At 43.2% G+C, this 15512-nt stretch overlaps 1 protein-coding gene across 4 annotated transcripts in view; it reads right to left on the bottom strand.

Annotated features, from left to right (window-relative positions):
* Positions 1-1588: 1588 nt before the first annotated feature.
* LOC142768921 (fibronectin-like) overlaps positions 1589-15512 on the bottom strand; it is a 37803-nt gene continuing 23879 nt past the window's right edge. For 3 of the 4 annotated variants that reach the window (XM_075871491.1, XM_075871493.1, XM_075871492.1), the window contains exons 7-11: positions 13508-13819; positions 11039-11353; positions 7678-7989; positions 5673-5987; positions 1589-4444 (exon numbers count right to left, since the gene is read on the bottom strand). In XM_075871491.1, the coding sequence (XP_075727606.1) occupies positions 4140-4444; positions 5673-5987; positions 7678-7989; positions 11039-11353; positions 13508-13819 (1559 nt within the window). In that variant the 3' untranslated portion in view covers positions 1589-4139. The remainder of the gene's footprint in view (positions 4445-5672; positions 5988-7677; positions 7990-11038; positions 11354-13507; positions 13820-15512) is intronic. The other variant, XM_075871494.1, reaches the window with a different exon arrangement.

The following is a 15512-nucleotide window of genomic DNA, read 5'->3' as shown; positions in this document are numbered from 1 at the left end:
TAACAGAACATGTGTTCACGGTACTGGTACGCCGCGATTCGCCAATGTTAAGACGAACAACATTCTGACTTAACAAATAAGATTAATTCAGGTCTCCTGCGTGTTATGCACAACCGTGGTAAGCACTGCACTCTTTGTACAGCAATGCAGTGACACAGGTGTCGCAATGACAAGCGTCTTTATTTGCTGTGCCTTTCCTCTGGAACCCAGGGATAGCATGGAGCATGTGCGAGAGAATGCGAGTCACATTCTTGAGCACGCTTGGTACGAAGAACTATAAGTTTAGCCATATGAGGGGAAGTTAAGAGGATGTGTTATATGTTACTTTGATGTTGTTGTGTGGCCAGTCATACGGGGAGCTACTCGCCGGTGTCCGATTCATGGGCATGTACAATTCAGCCTGCCCTCATTGGATGGAGCTGGCTAGCAGTGCGCTGTCTGCTTCCAGTCTTTCTTCGGCAACGTAATTTGGACAGCAGCTTACAAGCGTGAGTGTGTTCCCATACTCACCGTAGATTGCTAAATAGACAGCTAAACGGATGGCGGCCATCTTAAGTCTCATTCAGATTCTCACGTAGCCGGCAACATAGACAGCTCCGAGAAGACCACATGGTAGACAAGTACGATGAAAGCTACTTTGCTGTCTTAACAAGATTTCAGCTCAGCGAATCACTCAAATAGATCGGATCTCGCTGGAATGGTCATGTGCACACAAGCGAAGACTTCTCCAGGCGCTCAATGTGCGTAACGGTTATTTATTTTTTATATTTTAACACAAAATAAGTCAGAAAATACAGCATTTACGTTCGTTTTTTTTGCTTTACCTTTTGACGCGAGGTGGCGCATCGTCACGTAAAAGCCGTTCAGACGTGTTCCCATTCTCGCACAGCATGGGCTCGACGCTGTCTTCTAAGCAGTCTCCGCAGACTCTCTACGTGCTGTCTAAGAAAGGAACACAACCCCTCTCGACACAAATAAAAAAGACAAAATGTGTATCGCCACAACGAACACTGCCCCCAGAGATCCGATTTTAGGCGCACATTCCCGAGGCCCTACACAGGCTCTTATCACGTTAGCCCTTGAATTAGGTTTCACGTGGCCGCCCGCCTGACGCCCCTGAAAGGTATGTACGCATTCACTGCATCGCTCTTCAAACATCTCAACATGGTCATACGCACGTTAAGACTTGTTAAGTTCGTTACTCTATATTGAAGTCACGTTACTCTATATTTCGTCTAGCTATAGTTTCATTTTACGCTGAATATGCCATGGCGGGATCAATGCGCCGACGAGGCCAAGCGTGCCACGACGTAACGACTCACTGTTTTTCTTTTCTTTTTTGCATAGCTAAATGCTCTTAGGCCAATTAGACATGTGCACGAATTGGACACCACGAACATAACTGTCATGGTCTCGTTCGACTGCAGCTCCCGTCAGTTAGAAACAAAGTTAGTTATCAAGATTAGAACGTTGTTATCAGCATTGCTGAAGAGAAGAAAAATTAGAGCGTACAAACACAAAGCAGATGGTACAAGAGCTATGTTACTCAAGCCACTGCAACTCATGCATAGTTGGTTAGCAGCATAGGAACGCTGGCTGAATTGTTCGCTTTATTACATAGGGGTTCGAACAATGCAAGTTCGGCAGATGGCGCCGCATGATTGTATACAGCATGCCTTCTACACATGCTGCATCCAACGAAAACATACAGATGACTCGTGGCAGGCACCGCGACAACACATAAAGTTCCAATCTGTGGAGAAAGGTGCCAATCTGCATAGTGCTTAGCACATGAGAAAGGAAAACACTGTTAGTACAAAGCAATTTAATACATTTCATTTGGCGTATAGTGATAAGGACGCATAAGAATATATGGGAAGAAAATTCATACTATATCCACAAGGTGAATGATGAGTGGGGTGAAGCATATGTTCGTATACCTGTCTGTCTGCCTGTCTGTCCATCCACCGGCTCCTATCACAGTAGGGCGTAAATCAGACGGAGAGATGGACTAACGGACGTACGCTTCGCCGCACTCCTCATCATTCAATCCTTGTATATGGTAAAAATTTTCTTCCTATATTTATGGAAAAATTCGTACCATATAGACAAAATGATCGATGATTTTTAAATGAAAACATTGATTTGGATCTAACCAAGTTTATCGTAACACTTCTATATCAGGTTTTGTTTTCACCAATGAAACAAGACAAGCATGTAGAAACTGAAAAATGAAACAGTAATCCCACTGTAAGACTTTCAACAGCTCAAAAAACAACCTTCTTTAGTATGTTGGCCTGTGCGACCTTCGTAGGCGGAGCCTTTTTTGCTTTTGTATGTGACGACAAGGAAGAAGAGTTTAAGGGTCATAGGCTACGTTTCTGGGCAGCTGAATTGATTTCAACGTCACTGTTGACACTCAGATCTATAGTAGGGAGTTGACGTTCTCTCGCTGTAGGCTTATTAATCTGCCTATATGGGGGCAACCTAGCGTCAGTCATGCTGCATTGGGCGCCTGCTGAGTTATCAACGTAGTGCTTTTTTGAGGAGGAGACACTGAGTTATTTATCAGCCGAGTTACTGAGCGGTCATTATCTGATACAAGCATTCTGAGAGGCTTGTAAGTCGCATGTCCATTGCTTTTGACACTGACTTTTCTACTGCGGACTCAATCGTTTTGGCAAAACTAGCATTTCCCATTGCATTTTGTCGAGCGGTAATACCAGTGGGACTTTATGCCATTTCCTTGATAACGATCATTGCTTCTGTCCTTGAGCATCGTTTCCAACCCATTACTTCCAGCAGTTGCTTCTCTTGAATGTGAACAGGACAACTACAATTATCCGCTCTGTGAGCACGCTCACACAAGCAGCACTTGTCAGCTTGGACCATGCAGTCAGCGTGTGAGTGACTCTCAACACGAGTGCAACACTGTATTCCACATTTACACCGACCAGCAATTATGGTTAAAAAACCAACAATTTCTATGTTGCAGGGGACGTGATGCTAATGATGGAACCGTACATATTAGTGGCCAAGCTTTTATTTCACAGGGGCACGATGTTCCGGCAAGCGTTGCGATGACTGTCCCAGTGGCTACTCTTTGCGTTGTCTACTACTCGATTCCACCGGTAGATAGCAAATACTCTGGCTATTGAGAGTTTGTAGAGAGTCTCAGATGGGCTTAGTTGCGAGTCAACTCCACGTACAACGTCTTTTGTGCATGGAAGATGAGGTGGGATATATGCACTCACCGGAATAGAGGCAAACGATAAGCATTTAAGAAGATCCGCTACACAATATGTGTCTTGTGGTCTGCACACAATACTTCCGTGGCCAAACTGTCGTGCAGTGGTGACGCCCTCGTGTGCATGGGCTACCGCACGAAGCTTCTCCTGAATCGTCCTAGAGTTGTTCAGCCGGATTGTTCAACCAGATCCATTACCCAAGGGCACCAGTGAAACGGAAATTCTGCTAACGTCGTTGCGTAGAAAGAGATGAAGGGGTAGATCACTCGGTCGAAGAGAGGCTGTCCATGCTGAACGGCCCTGCCCTGGAGTGTTCTTGGACATTTTTTGCGATCCCTTGATGAAATATTTAACCAAATTAACACAGGAGAACAGAAACAGATACAAAAGATATCAAGCTACCCGATACTTCACTACGACAAGAACAGAGTGCGTTTCAACACAGCTGGAGACGAACGTTCACGTGAAACGGCCTTCTTGTTCGATTTGTACTTAACCAGAAGTGGTTGGCAGGAAACGAGCTAAATACACTAATAGTATGCGGGCTTTGACGTCCGGCAACCATGGTGTGATTATGAGGAAGAAGCAGTGGAGGGCTCGAGAAATTTCGCCCACATTGGTTTTTTTTAACGTGCAGCTAAATATAGGTGCACGGGCCCATGCGTTTCCGCCTGCATCGAAAATGCAGCTGCTGCGACCGGGTTTCGATCCCGCGACCACTTGCATTCTCGACTGCTGCACGAGGCCGCAAAGCAATTAGCGATCGGGGTAAGACGCCACGTGGTTGCACAATTGTGCTTTTCAGAAATCTGCTACATTCTACTGAAACATACAAATGACACCTGACAAAAGTGGTCACACAACGCGGTACTACTAGATGTTAGTCCACGGCTAGCACATTTTCTTTGTGTTCAGTCCAAATAACTCGGCCCAAAGCGAGCCACGCCTCGATGGTCCGGTAGACATCGTTTGTGCTCCTATGTTGATTTTGCCGCAGGCCGTGATATTGCAGGTTGCAGTAATACGACTTGACGTCTTTTGCACACGGCAATAGCTCAACCTAGCTCTGGAATTGCTGCTGGCTCGTGAAACGCGGTGACCGAAATCGGAGTAGCATTCTTTTGGAGCCTTGTATGTTATCTCGAAGTATCTGTGTGTAATGACCGATAGTTGCAAGTCTGTCACAGGGGGAGGATCTGAAATGGAAAAAGAAAGCAGGGTATGCATAAGATGCAACCAGCAATACAAACAAGGAAATACCTGTCGTGCCAGATGGTCCATGGCATCAATAAATCTTCGGATACAAAAAACTCTCACTCATTCTTAATATGCACCCATTCTGACAGACGTTTACAGTAATTTTCATGCGTGGCATAGAATCGCTTGCGACAACAAATATCGCACAACGTGTTTTAATATCCCGCAGATTAGCGTAACTTCATAGTAAATTTCGTAGAATTTTCAGTACGCGAGCGATATATGCAAGCTATGCAAATCTGCGACAGCCGCCCTTTAACACATGTTGTGGGGATCGTCAATACATCAAGAATGTATGGCAGTCTCTCCGGAAGGTTTGCGAGTGTGGTGGTCGGCCGCACTGCACACTTCAGAATTTGCGGAGGAACTTTGGGCCGTCCAGCGAGCCGTGGAGGCAGCGCAGGAGCAACATCTCCAAGCGGTCATCTAGGTGACTTCAAGCCCACGTTCTCCATTCTCTAATTTTCCGGACTTTCAATCAATCTATTGTGCCATCAGTGGTGGTGTTTTTGGCAGGAAAGTTTTCACTAAGCACACATGTTCACAAGTAGATCGGGACAAATTATATCCAAGCACGTACACAACGTGATTCAATTTTTCATTCAAATATATTTTCCAGTTGATACTTCAGAAGAAAGTTGTCAAATATAATCGGAAACGCTTGTCAGGTCTTAAGAGGCAATGTATTTTTAGTGTTACTATCCAAATTCGGCCAATTTCGCATTCTAAATTCGGCTAACTTTGAAGAAAGATAAACTTATATATTCTCGGACATCACCCCGACAATGAGGGCATATTTAGACACACCGTAACCCACTCGAAGAAAATAATATGTTTGCTATTGTCTTATCAACCGATTCTGAAATCAAAGCTGTTTCTTTGCATTATTATTAAACGCACCCATAGACTGGAGATGTGGCGCTTTTCAAAACTAACCAGGATTAGTTTATGAAGCTCAGCAACCACTAACACTGACGGGAGGACCCTATTAACGACTTTCTCAACACAATATAAAGCCTCCAGTGGAAAAACGTTGTTGATTACGGGGGCTAAGAAGCTGCGAGGAGGCACCTCATCCGTATTGCCCAAAATTAGGCTGAACAAATGACTCGAGATATATTTGTACCGAAAGGAAACACTTATGCCTAATTACTAGGAATGACGTACGTTTTCCAGGCAGGAGAACTCCCGATAGTGTCTCTCCACTCAACGTGTTGTTAGCCGCTCCCCTCACATTTGGTTTCACACTGATGGTGGCGTTAGCACACAGCACTGGCTGATCGCACGTGACACTTGTCTGGCTCGAAGTGATGACACCTCCCTTGTTGCAGGACACTAGTCCGTTGCTTGCATTACCTCTGCTTCTATCACTGTTGTCGGTCACCATGACTGTGTAGTTGTCCACACAGCCTTCCGGTTTCTGCCAAGTCAAGGTGAAGTTATCGTCTCCCACGTAGCTCACGGTCAGGTTCCTCACGGCAACTGCAACGTTCATCAGAAAACTGTTACCATAGCCAGCTGTCAGCGGAAGACCAGAATTTTTCGGGCAGTTCCACTTCATTCAGGTGCCCTTCATCTTTTTTAACCCTTAAATTTAACAACTTTAACCCTTAACAATAGGTGATTGCAGGTGAAAAAGAATGGAATTTGTTCAGCAGTTTGTTCTGACACAGAGGCCTGAGAGCTTGAACGCTTCAACGACACTTATCTATATTTTTCGGGCACTCGTTATGTGGAATCACTACAAATCTGCATTCTTCAAACTGACAGTGTGTTCGCTGAGGTGTGACGAGAAAGTGGCGCCATTACTACGGCCGTTATAATAATTGGTATCTGTAACGTCTATTCCGCAGGTTTAAGCAGCCACGAATATTTGGCTGATGAAAGTAAGATAAACTATCGCATATGCACTGACACACCGGAAGATCACAAGAAAAGAAATCGAACGACTTAATGCGGAACAGCGTTCTACACACCCAGTGACCACGTCGTTCGTATCTGAGAGTTTAGACAGGCAATTTCTGGAAGTGATTACCAAAAGACCTACAACGCAAATCAGACGAAGCGCACATTCCACTGTGTCATAATACAAGTTTGCCGTTAATTTCTATGGCAGCTTTATATACTGTCATTGCAACAAAACTTTAATAATTGTGGTCATTATTTGGCAGAACGTTGTAAATAAATGTCTATTTGTTAAGCCATCCTATGCACCTGCAAGTTGAAAGGGTTGGGAAAATATAACTTATCAAACCTTTTACGTCGATGACAGAGTCGAAAGGTACACAGCATCCCGACTCTCTTATGCAGACAAATAAGACAACGTCTTAAAAGCAAATGGTAACTGATTGGATGATTGACATTTGATTTGATTTATTGTTTTTCATTTACACACATGCGGAACATAGTGGTAAATGAAGGTGGGTGAGGGAAAAAAGCCGCACAAACGCGGCTTGAGGGATACCTCACCCCCTTAGTGCAGTATGTCTGCATATGGTAGGGCACATAATACGCTTGTATAATACACTCATGCAGTGACTATAAGGTATGCAAGTTATAAATGAATAGATGAAAATGCAAAACAAAAGTTAAACATTTGCGAAGTAGATTACATTGCATAACAAAAGTGGGAACAAAATACATATATATTTCATATGCAAAAAAAATCTCGTCCTGCAGTTAAACTTCTGCTCGTGAATAAAATAAATTCATTTCTTTATAGGGGCAGAACGCTTGCCTGCTCATTCGGGAATGAAATACGTAGAGAAGAAAGACAGAAAAGAAAAAATAAGGGAAAAGAGAAAAAAAACACAAGTAAATACAAATGAATTAACACGTGAAAAAACGTCTATAAACGCGAGACCAAGTCAGTTTCTTTTTTGAAAGTTAGCAGGGCTCGATGACATGCCTAAATGCACAACCTCCTGGGAACAGGCAAGCGTAAAGTGTCGTGCGCCTATGTCGAATAAGTGCATATTTCTTCGTGAGCAGTGCTCGCTGTGCAACGAATGTAAGGCAGTGTAAAAGTATGTGTTTTAGTGTTTTAGAGGAGCTGAAAAACAAACATAGTCAACTGTCCTCATGTCCTAGACGATATAATCCTTCGCGCACTGACACAGAGCCAACGCTTAGGTTATAAAAATATGTCCCAATATTGCATCAAATAACTCACCGAAAATCGGCGTTCGTAATTCAGCTACTGCCGGCTGGCTCCTGATTTTGTCGATTCCGCAGGTTTTATTGGCCGAGACTAACACGCAGTAAGGGGTATCGGCCGTGCTGTTGAATTTTAGCCGAGTCTGCGCTGTCACGTGCTCCTCGCAAAAACTTTGGTTCTCGGCTGGGCCACATCTCCTAAATGTTCTACATATTTTGACGTTGTATGACTCGATGGCGGAGGACACGTTATCCGGATAGTCCCAGTACAGTAGTGTCAGCGTTGAAGATACCGGTATTATCCTAACGTTCCTTGGCGGAAGTGGCTCTGAAAGAGGGATCACGCTTATTGTCACACACATATGGTAATATACAATTTGCCGTAAAAAGAATAAGGGCATAAGAACTACATTTTTTCGTATCACCTTGAAGAACACAGTAAATTAAAAAAAATACCTGAAGTTTTCTTCAACAACATCATTCAGATACCCCCCCCCCCCCCCCCTTACCTCCCCTCCACACTGCCCTTTGCCGACCTGAAGCCCTGACAGGATTTTTAGCAGCCCTTTAATGTAACCAGATAGATCTTCTGCCTGGATTTTTCAATATAATACTAATATTTGTCCACCCTTACTCTCAAACGAGTGATTAAAATCTCATAAAAAGACATAAAACTTGTCATAATAAGGCATGAGCTTTCTCTAAGCTTAGTCACGCATATGTCAGCTTTGTGATCAGAAACTTGCGCCATAAGGCCAAGTTCAGAAAAAAAAGCTAAGCTTTACACATAAGCACTAAAGCTTACTAAAGCATATCTTTTCAGTCACATCTGAGCATCATAAAGCAAGTCCTACTTTTTGTTAATTTTTAATTATTATAAATGTTATTGAAAGTGGGTCTTACGCAAAGACTTCGCAATTGAAAAAAATATAATTTTGCATAAAAATGAAACAAATATTGGTCAGCGCAATGCACCAAGATGAATAATACTAGATGAAATGTTTTAAAGGCCTGAAAATATGTACAGGCTATGAAGGCACTGTTGCACAACAGGCAGTCAGATGAAATATCCAGCCAGCTGTCGTAAGTCTGAACTACGGCGCAGTCACTCAAGTCCGCTTCTCGAGCACAAGTCTTGAACGTGGTGCACATTTTTACGGTATACTCGAGAAATCTTCCCGAGACTTGCGCCGACGGTTTCGAGCGTAGACGGGTAAGTGTCGGTGACCTACCAACGCTAGTTATATTCTTCGGCGGATTTGGCTCTGAACAAGAGAAAAGAAAAACACCACCAGCGCACTTTTGATTAAACTAAATACTGAACAGTCGACATAAAGAAGAGTGGGTACGGGTTGTGCAATATCATTTTACAGCACTATCGACGATCACACAACGTAGGGAAAAAAAGAACAAACATGCAGTGCTGATATTAACGTAGTCTCATTAGACAGCAAAGGCGTATTCTCTTGTCACATGAATGATGTCACTTTTAAGGAACTTATGCGAGAAAAAATGTCGATCAATGGTGTATTTGGACACAATATTGAAAGCAATTGAAAAGCAAAAATTTCCTGTCGTGAAGGAGCATTTCACAACGCTTTGATATTTTTCTATTAGAATGATATTTCTAATCGACATGTGCTACCTAATGTGGGTGCTTCCCCATGTAAGTTACATTGTACATGCGCTGTCCTCTGAGTTTCTTTCTACCCTGTTTCACCATGGTTTGCGCTACTTGATCAGGATGGTAAATTCAATAAAGGCAGATGTGTATAATAATCCTTTTGCATACAGTTGTTTGTCTATTGTGAATGGTGCGGCAGGTTGGTAGTCATGCAAATTAGTGCTTTTTTTCCTTTAAATAACTGCAACCTTCTCATAACCAAAAATAGGGCAGTACAAACATGTACTGCTTGAATGTAGCCATATCTCGCAATAACTCACACAAAAAGCGGGCGAGGTAGTTTGAGGACAATCTTGGTAACATTGTGCTTGTTTGTTTTCTGGTCTTTCGTTTTTTCCTTCACTGGGTGTGCGCCAAAATGTTACCAAGATGCTTAACAATAACAAATTTTTCAATATTTTAGTCCTGGAACACATTCTTTATTGTACGAAATCTCGAACACACCCTCAATATCAGTGCAGTAAGTAATAAACGTCGTTGAACAAATGTGAGAGATTTGAATTCCGGTATGATTTATTCTCCGAATGGAAATTTCTCGACAAGGTACATCAAATGGTTGATATTCGTAGCAGCCTTTACCAATTATGGCGTAATGCAACGTGCATCTAAAAAAAGCAAGGGCATGGGAAATTTGTTTATACAGGTGCCTGATACAGGTGTTTATACAGGTGTTTATACAGGTGTTTATACAGGTGCTTTACAGGTGTTTATACAGGTGTTTATACAGGTGTTTATACAGCAGACGTGTCAACAAGCGGACTTGTCTCGAAGGCTCGAACCTCGAAGCCTTGAAGAAGAGAAGTGCGTTTGTCAAAATGCACTCTCCAGTGACAGCCCGTCTTCTCGAATATCTTATTTCTTCAAGCTTAGGATCGTCACTCGAGCTTCCATTTTTTCGAGAGGGGGGGGGGGATGAAGTAAAGTGGTGTTTTTGAATAATAATTATTTCGAAATAAGGCAAAAGCAGCCCGGAATAGAACTGGTGACGTGTCACTCGTCAGCGAAACGCCTCAGTCATGATGACAATATAATGATTTGGATCATACATAGGTACACTGCGAAAACAAACAACACTTTCGCCACAACCCGAGATATTGTCCATTTGTTCAGATGAAAACCTCGATCATAAAACGGGGAAGCTTGGAAATGGCTGGGAGGTGAAAATTTGAAAGGCTAACCCATTCAAAATAACCGGGTTCTTACCCAACACAACAGAAAGAGAAGAAATTTTCAAGGTCAGCAGCGAACTAAAGAAATAAAAGTGCCGGCCAAGAAGCACAGACTCAAGGCATGAACAGTCGATGTACAGTATACGACACCACCATTGATCCGCAGTCGTTTGTAGAGCCTGTCATCTTTCTGTTCTGCTATGTGTTAACTGGCCTGCTGCAGAGAAGATGAAGTCTCTGTACCCTCGGTAACACCATTCATAAAGTGTGCTGGCAAAAAAAAAATGGTTGCCCAGAAACCAAAAAGAACAAGTGATGAAAGCACATTTGGCCAACTGAAAAAATTAAGAAAAAAAATATAATGAAAAATTTGAAAAATTTCAAAGAATATTTAACAGCTAGTGAGTAACACTTTGTGTATTACTCGCCTAAACAAAATGTTATATACACTTTGGCATATTTGCCTGTGTGTTCGTAATTATGAAAGCATTTATTAATTAAAGATAATGCAAAGGAATACTCACCTTTTCCTGGGATAAAAATATCCTGAAGGCAAACTCCCCGTGATGTGTGAACAGGTGGTCCGTTTCTGTGTGCACGTAACGTAATGTTCACTCTGTCACAAGGTTCGAGGTTCATGCATGTCACTCGAGTCTGATCAGGATGAATGATTGTGCCGTTCCCGCACGATCCAACGGTGCCCAATTCATTAACCCCATCTTTTTCTGCGGAAACAGAAAGCCAGTAGTAGTCGAAGCGAGCCTCCGGTTTCTTCCACGCAACGGTTACGGCGTTATGCCCAGCGAAGAGGAGTTTGAGGTCCGTTACATCTGGCAGGTCTGAAAAAAAAAAAAGGAGCGACTTCATATTCGTCCATATTAGAGCCCCATATCTTTGTCAAAGTCACATGAGAGTATCCAGTGCAACACAACACTGTTATGAATGATCAGCGCGTTTGATCGACAAAGGGGTGCCATGTGCTGATAATTTGCCTATGTATCTTATTCATACTACACCAACTCCCATTTATACAAGCCATGGGGCCTGGCTATGAAAAGTGTCCCAACATAGCTCAATAATAAAATTATTATTATTAATAATCTAGGCTTTTGTGAGCTAAAGGCAAGGTACAAATATGAGTGACGCCACATTGGAGGGCTGTGGAACTTTTAAGCAACTCGTGTTCTTAACGTGCCCCGATTTTTCACAGTTGACGGGCATCTAGTATTTCGCCGCACATAGAAAAGCCGACCACAGCGTCCGCAATCAAACCCTTGGCTTTCAGGTCAGCAGCAGTACACAACAGCTTAGCTAGAAGGCAGAAAACATGATACAGGCTCGGCGCTCGGAATGCTTACAATCAGCTAGACACCACCTATAGTGGATACCATCAGTAGATACATACATAAAATAGGCAACCCAACAGTGCAGATGTTTGTCGATATTGACCTTAAAGTCACTTGTGATAGTCACAGACACCTTGTATGGGTGAAGGTAGCCCGGGATAAGCACTTGGTGAAGCAAACTGAGATAACAGTTTCTACCGTCAATTTTATTACTCGTCAGTTTTCAGTTCCCATGGTCCGCCAAAGCAAACAAAATCAATTTGTGGTATCATCTCTTGGATGACAGATATGTTTTGCAAGGTTATCAAAGAGTGCGCAGCCTGCATTAAAATTTTGGGAACAATTGAGGGCTGACCAATGTTATTATAATTTCGAAATCTGTTACTTTTCTTTGAAATGTGCACTTACAACAACGAGTCGTTGTCATATACAATGTAAAGCTGTACGAAAACACCCTTTCCAAAAATACACATTGACAAAATTATAGCCGTCAGACCCAAACTGTTTGCGCAGGACCCTTTTATTACAGCGAAAGCTGTTATGAGATCACTTTTCCGGGTCACGCGTAGTTGTGTACTGCCACCGCCGGCGTCCGTAACAACATCGCATGAAATTAGAAAAAAAAACAACCTAGCACCAATGGCACAGTGGGGATTGAACCCGGGTGCGCTGCTTGCCAGCCCAATATTCTACCACTGAGTTACACCGGTGCTTATAACCTTGCCTTAGGTAGGCATGACCTAGCACCAATGACACAGTGGGGCTCCAACCCGGGTCTGCTGGGTGCCAGCCCAATAGTCTACCACTGAGCTACACCAGTGCTTGTGACTTGTCAAACTTGCCTTAGGCAGCCTTGATGTCGGGAAAGCTATCGCATCAATAGAACTTACAGAGCGTTTTCTAGTGGCTAGACCACTAGAAAAGAGCGTTTCCTTAGCCACTAGACCGCGGTGGTCTAGTGGCTAAGGTACTCGGCTGCTGACCCGCAGGGCGTGGGTTCGAATCCCGGCTGCGGTGGCTGCATTTCCGATGGAGGCGGAAATGTTGTAGGCCCATGTTCTCAGATTTGGGTGCACGCTAAAGAACCCCAGATGGTCTAAATTTCCGGAGCCCTCCACTATGGCGTCTCTCATAATCATATAGTGTTTTTGGGACGTTAAACCCCACATATCAATCAACAACAGCGAAAGAACAACTAGTCGTCGCACAATGCGAATAGCGAAACGAGTGGTCCGTCCTATGCTCCAAACCTTCACGAAAGCTTGTTCGTGTTCCCCTATTTACTGTGGCGAATACCCACTTCAGCCACAATTCCTCATCGTCCTCAGCCACTGCATGGACAATTGGCACAAAATTCCTTGCAAGTGTTTACCGGATACCATGCTTCTCAGAAGAATGACAAAAAATAGCATCGCGAATGCCGGCCTACTACCCAAAGGTTTATTATTATTGCCCTAGTGGGTACCAAGCAAGTGTTACCCAATGAGCGTTTTGAAAAAGCTCTGAAAGGCCACTCTTCTAGCTTTCGCTGTGACTGTGCTTGGCGTTTTTCTTGATGTAGAGGATTGAACTTAAGTGAAACGTAATTCATAGGTGACTACAAAAGACAAAGTGATAACTTTCGAAAGCAGAATATTACGTGATTACCAAACAATGGAGTCCGAATTTCCGCTGCCCCACGCCGGCTGCTGATTTCGTCCATGCCACAGCGTATTTTTGCCGCAATCAGTACACAGTAAGAAGCATCCTCCTTGGTGTCAAACGAGGTCCACATCTCTGTCGTCACCTGCTCTGAACAATCACTCAACTTTTCAGCTGGGTAACATGAATTAAACTGGGCACACATTTTCACACTGTACGACTCTATTATACCGGTCTCTCTCTCCGGCCGCCCCCACTGTAGTCGAGTTCGCATTGGTGATTCGGGGATCATCGTGACGTTCGTAGCAGGAATCGGGTCTGAAAGATCAGAACAACCTAATCAATCTATGTTTGTAATATAGCAATGAAAAATATGCATCCACGCAAAAGAGCCTACACGAGAACTCTCATAGTCTTTGCATTTTTATATTGATTAAGTATGATAGTATTTCATGCGACATTCCAATGGCAATATTTTGGTGTGCCTGTATGTCTTGCTGTGCGTTATTTGAAACGATTCAGCTACACGGCCTAAATCTAAACACTTCCCCCACGGTCAATCATAGTGATCTGGTGGCCGCGTTCATACTTGTAAACATTGTCGATTGAAAAGTAAATACTCCGCACATCTGAGGTACTACATCAGCACGATGTGAAACCTTTCGCAGAAAATGCATAGATGTGCAATTACAAAGAGCCTAGTGTTTCTTTAACTGCACTGACAATGCGACGCTATGCACGAAAAACCGGGCGTTTCCTACACTTCGCTGAGACGATACGGTGCTTTTACTCACCAGTAGATCTAGCTTCTACACAAGCTTCTGTTTCCCGATATTACTGTCAGATGGCGTCTATATCTCACGCAGCGCCTGCAGACAGCAGATTATCGGTTTTCGACGACGTTTGACGCTGATACACGGCTATTTTTCGTTTTTGTCTGTTGTGTATGTTCCCGCTATAGCAAAATGTCTATACTATTCAAATTCACAACTTTTTCAGAGTCTGTGACGTGCGTCGTCATCCAAAAGATCCTCACGTAACGCAGCTTTTGAATGGCATGTATTTGCACATCTTTTTGTAATCCAAACTCGTGTGTCCAACCCCATAGCGGACCCCTGAAAACATCGCAACACGTTAGCATACCCTGAACAGCTTTCATGTTGTGCACATACAAGTCACTGCTCCAAAGCACTGGCAACAAGCTTGAAGAAATAACAGTACTGCTACACCCATAGAGACAGTCTCCGGAAGCATGCGCGCGTGCACCCGATAAAAAGAACGAATATATCTGACTGCTCACTCTCTTGGCTAAATCGGTAAGCTACGTCACAACTGTGGGAAATAAATGTTGTAAATAATCTACAGTGCAAGTGACTTGTCATTAAAGTAACAATATACACTTCGTAGCCCCGCTTCATACTCAGTGTGAATGGTTTAAAAAAATGATGCCAAACTGTTCACTTCATTTGGCAATGCTTTTATTCTTGAGTGTACAGCTGAAAGCCTGTTCTACGTACGAGAATGTTTGAATTTCGCGTAATGTAGTTCGTTGCCACAGAAAAAAACACAAAATAATAAATGACTTCAATGCACAGACGTACCATTTCCATACCAGAACCTCGGAAATAACACGTTCACTTTTCAAAAAAAAGTAAATTGCAGCATTATTATGCCAGCTGTAGTAGCGCAATGATAACGGAGCATGTTAGCTGATAAGCAAGTGTCATCAACTATTTCTGCAATTATTTCTCATTGGTGTTCCCCAAAACAAAGCTAATACGTGTGCAGGATCCTTGAAAAGTTGCGGCTATGAAGCCATCGGTGTAGCCAGGGGTGGGGCGTTCAATTTTCGATCTGTATATATACATGTTCACATGAAAACACACACAAAAAACAGTGGTAGAAGCTCCCCACCAAACCCGACAAAGTTTTTGGGGACTTCTGGGACTGCAGCCTTGAGAAGTCCGTTCAAGCATATGTGAACGCTTTTCCTCTAGGCCTGCTCAAGTTG

The sequence above is a fragment of the Rhipicephalus microplus genome, chromosome 8 (assembly GCF_043290135.1).
Source record: "Rhipicephalus microplus isolate Deutch F79 chromosome 8, USDA_Rmic, whole genome shotgun sequence".
Lineage (NCBI taxonomy): Eukaryota > Metazoa > Arthropoda > Arachnida > Ixodida > Ixodidae > Rhipicephalus > Rhipicephalus microplus.
Note: the sequence above shows the minus strand (reverse complement) of the source record. Positions and strands in the feature narration are given on the sequence as shown.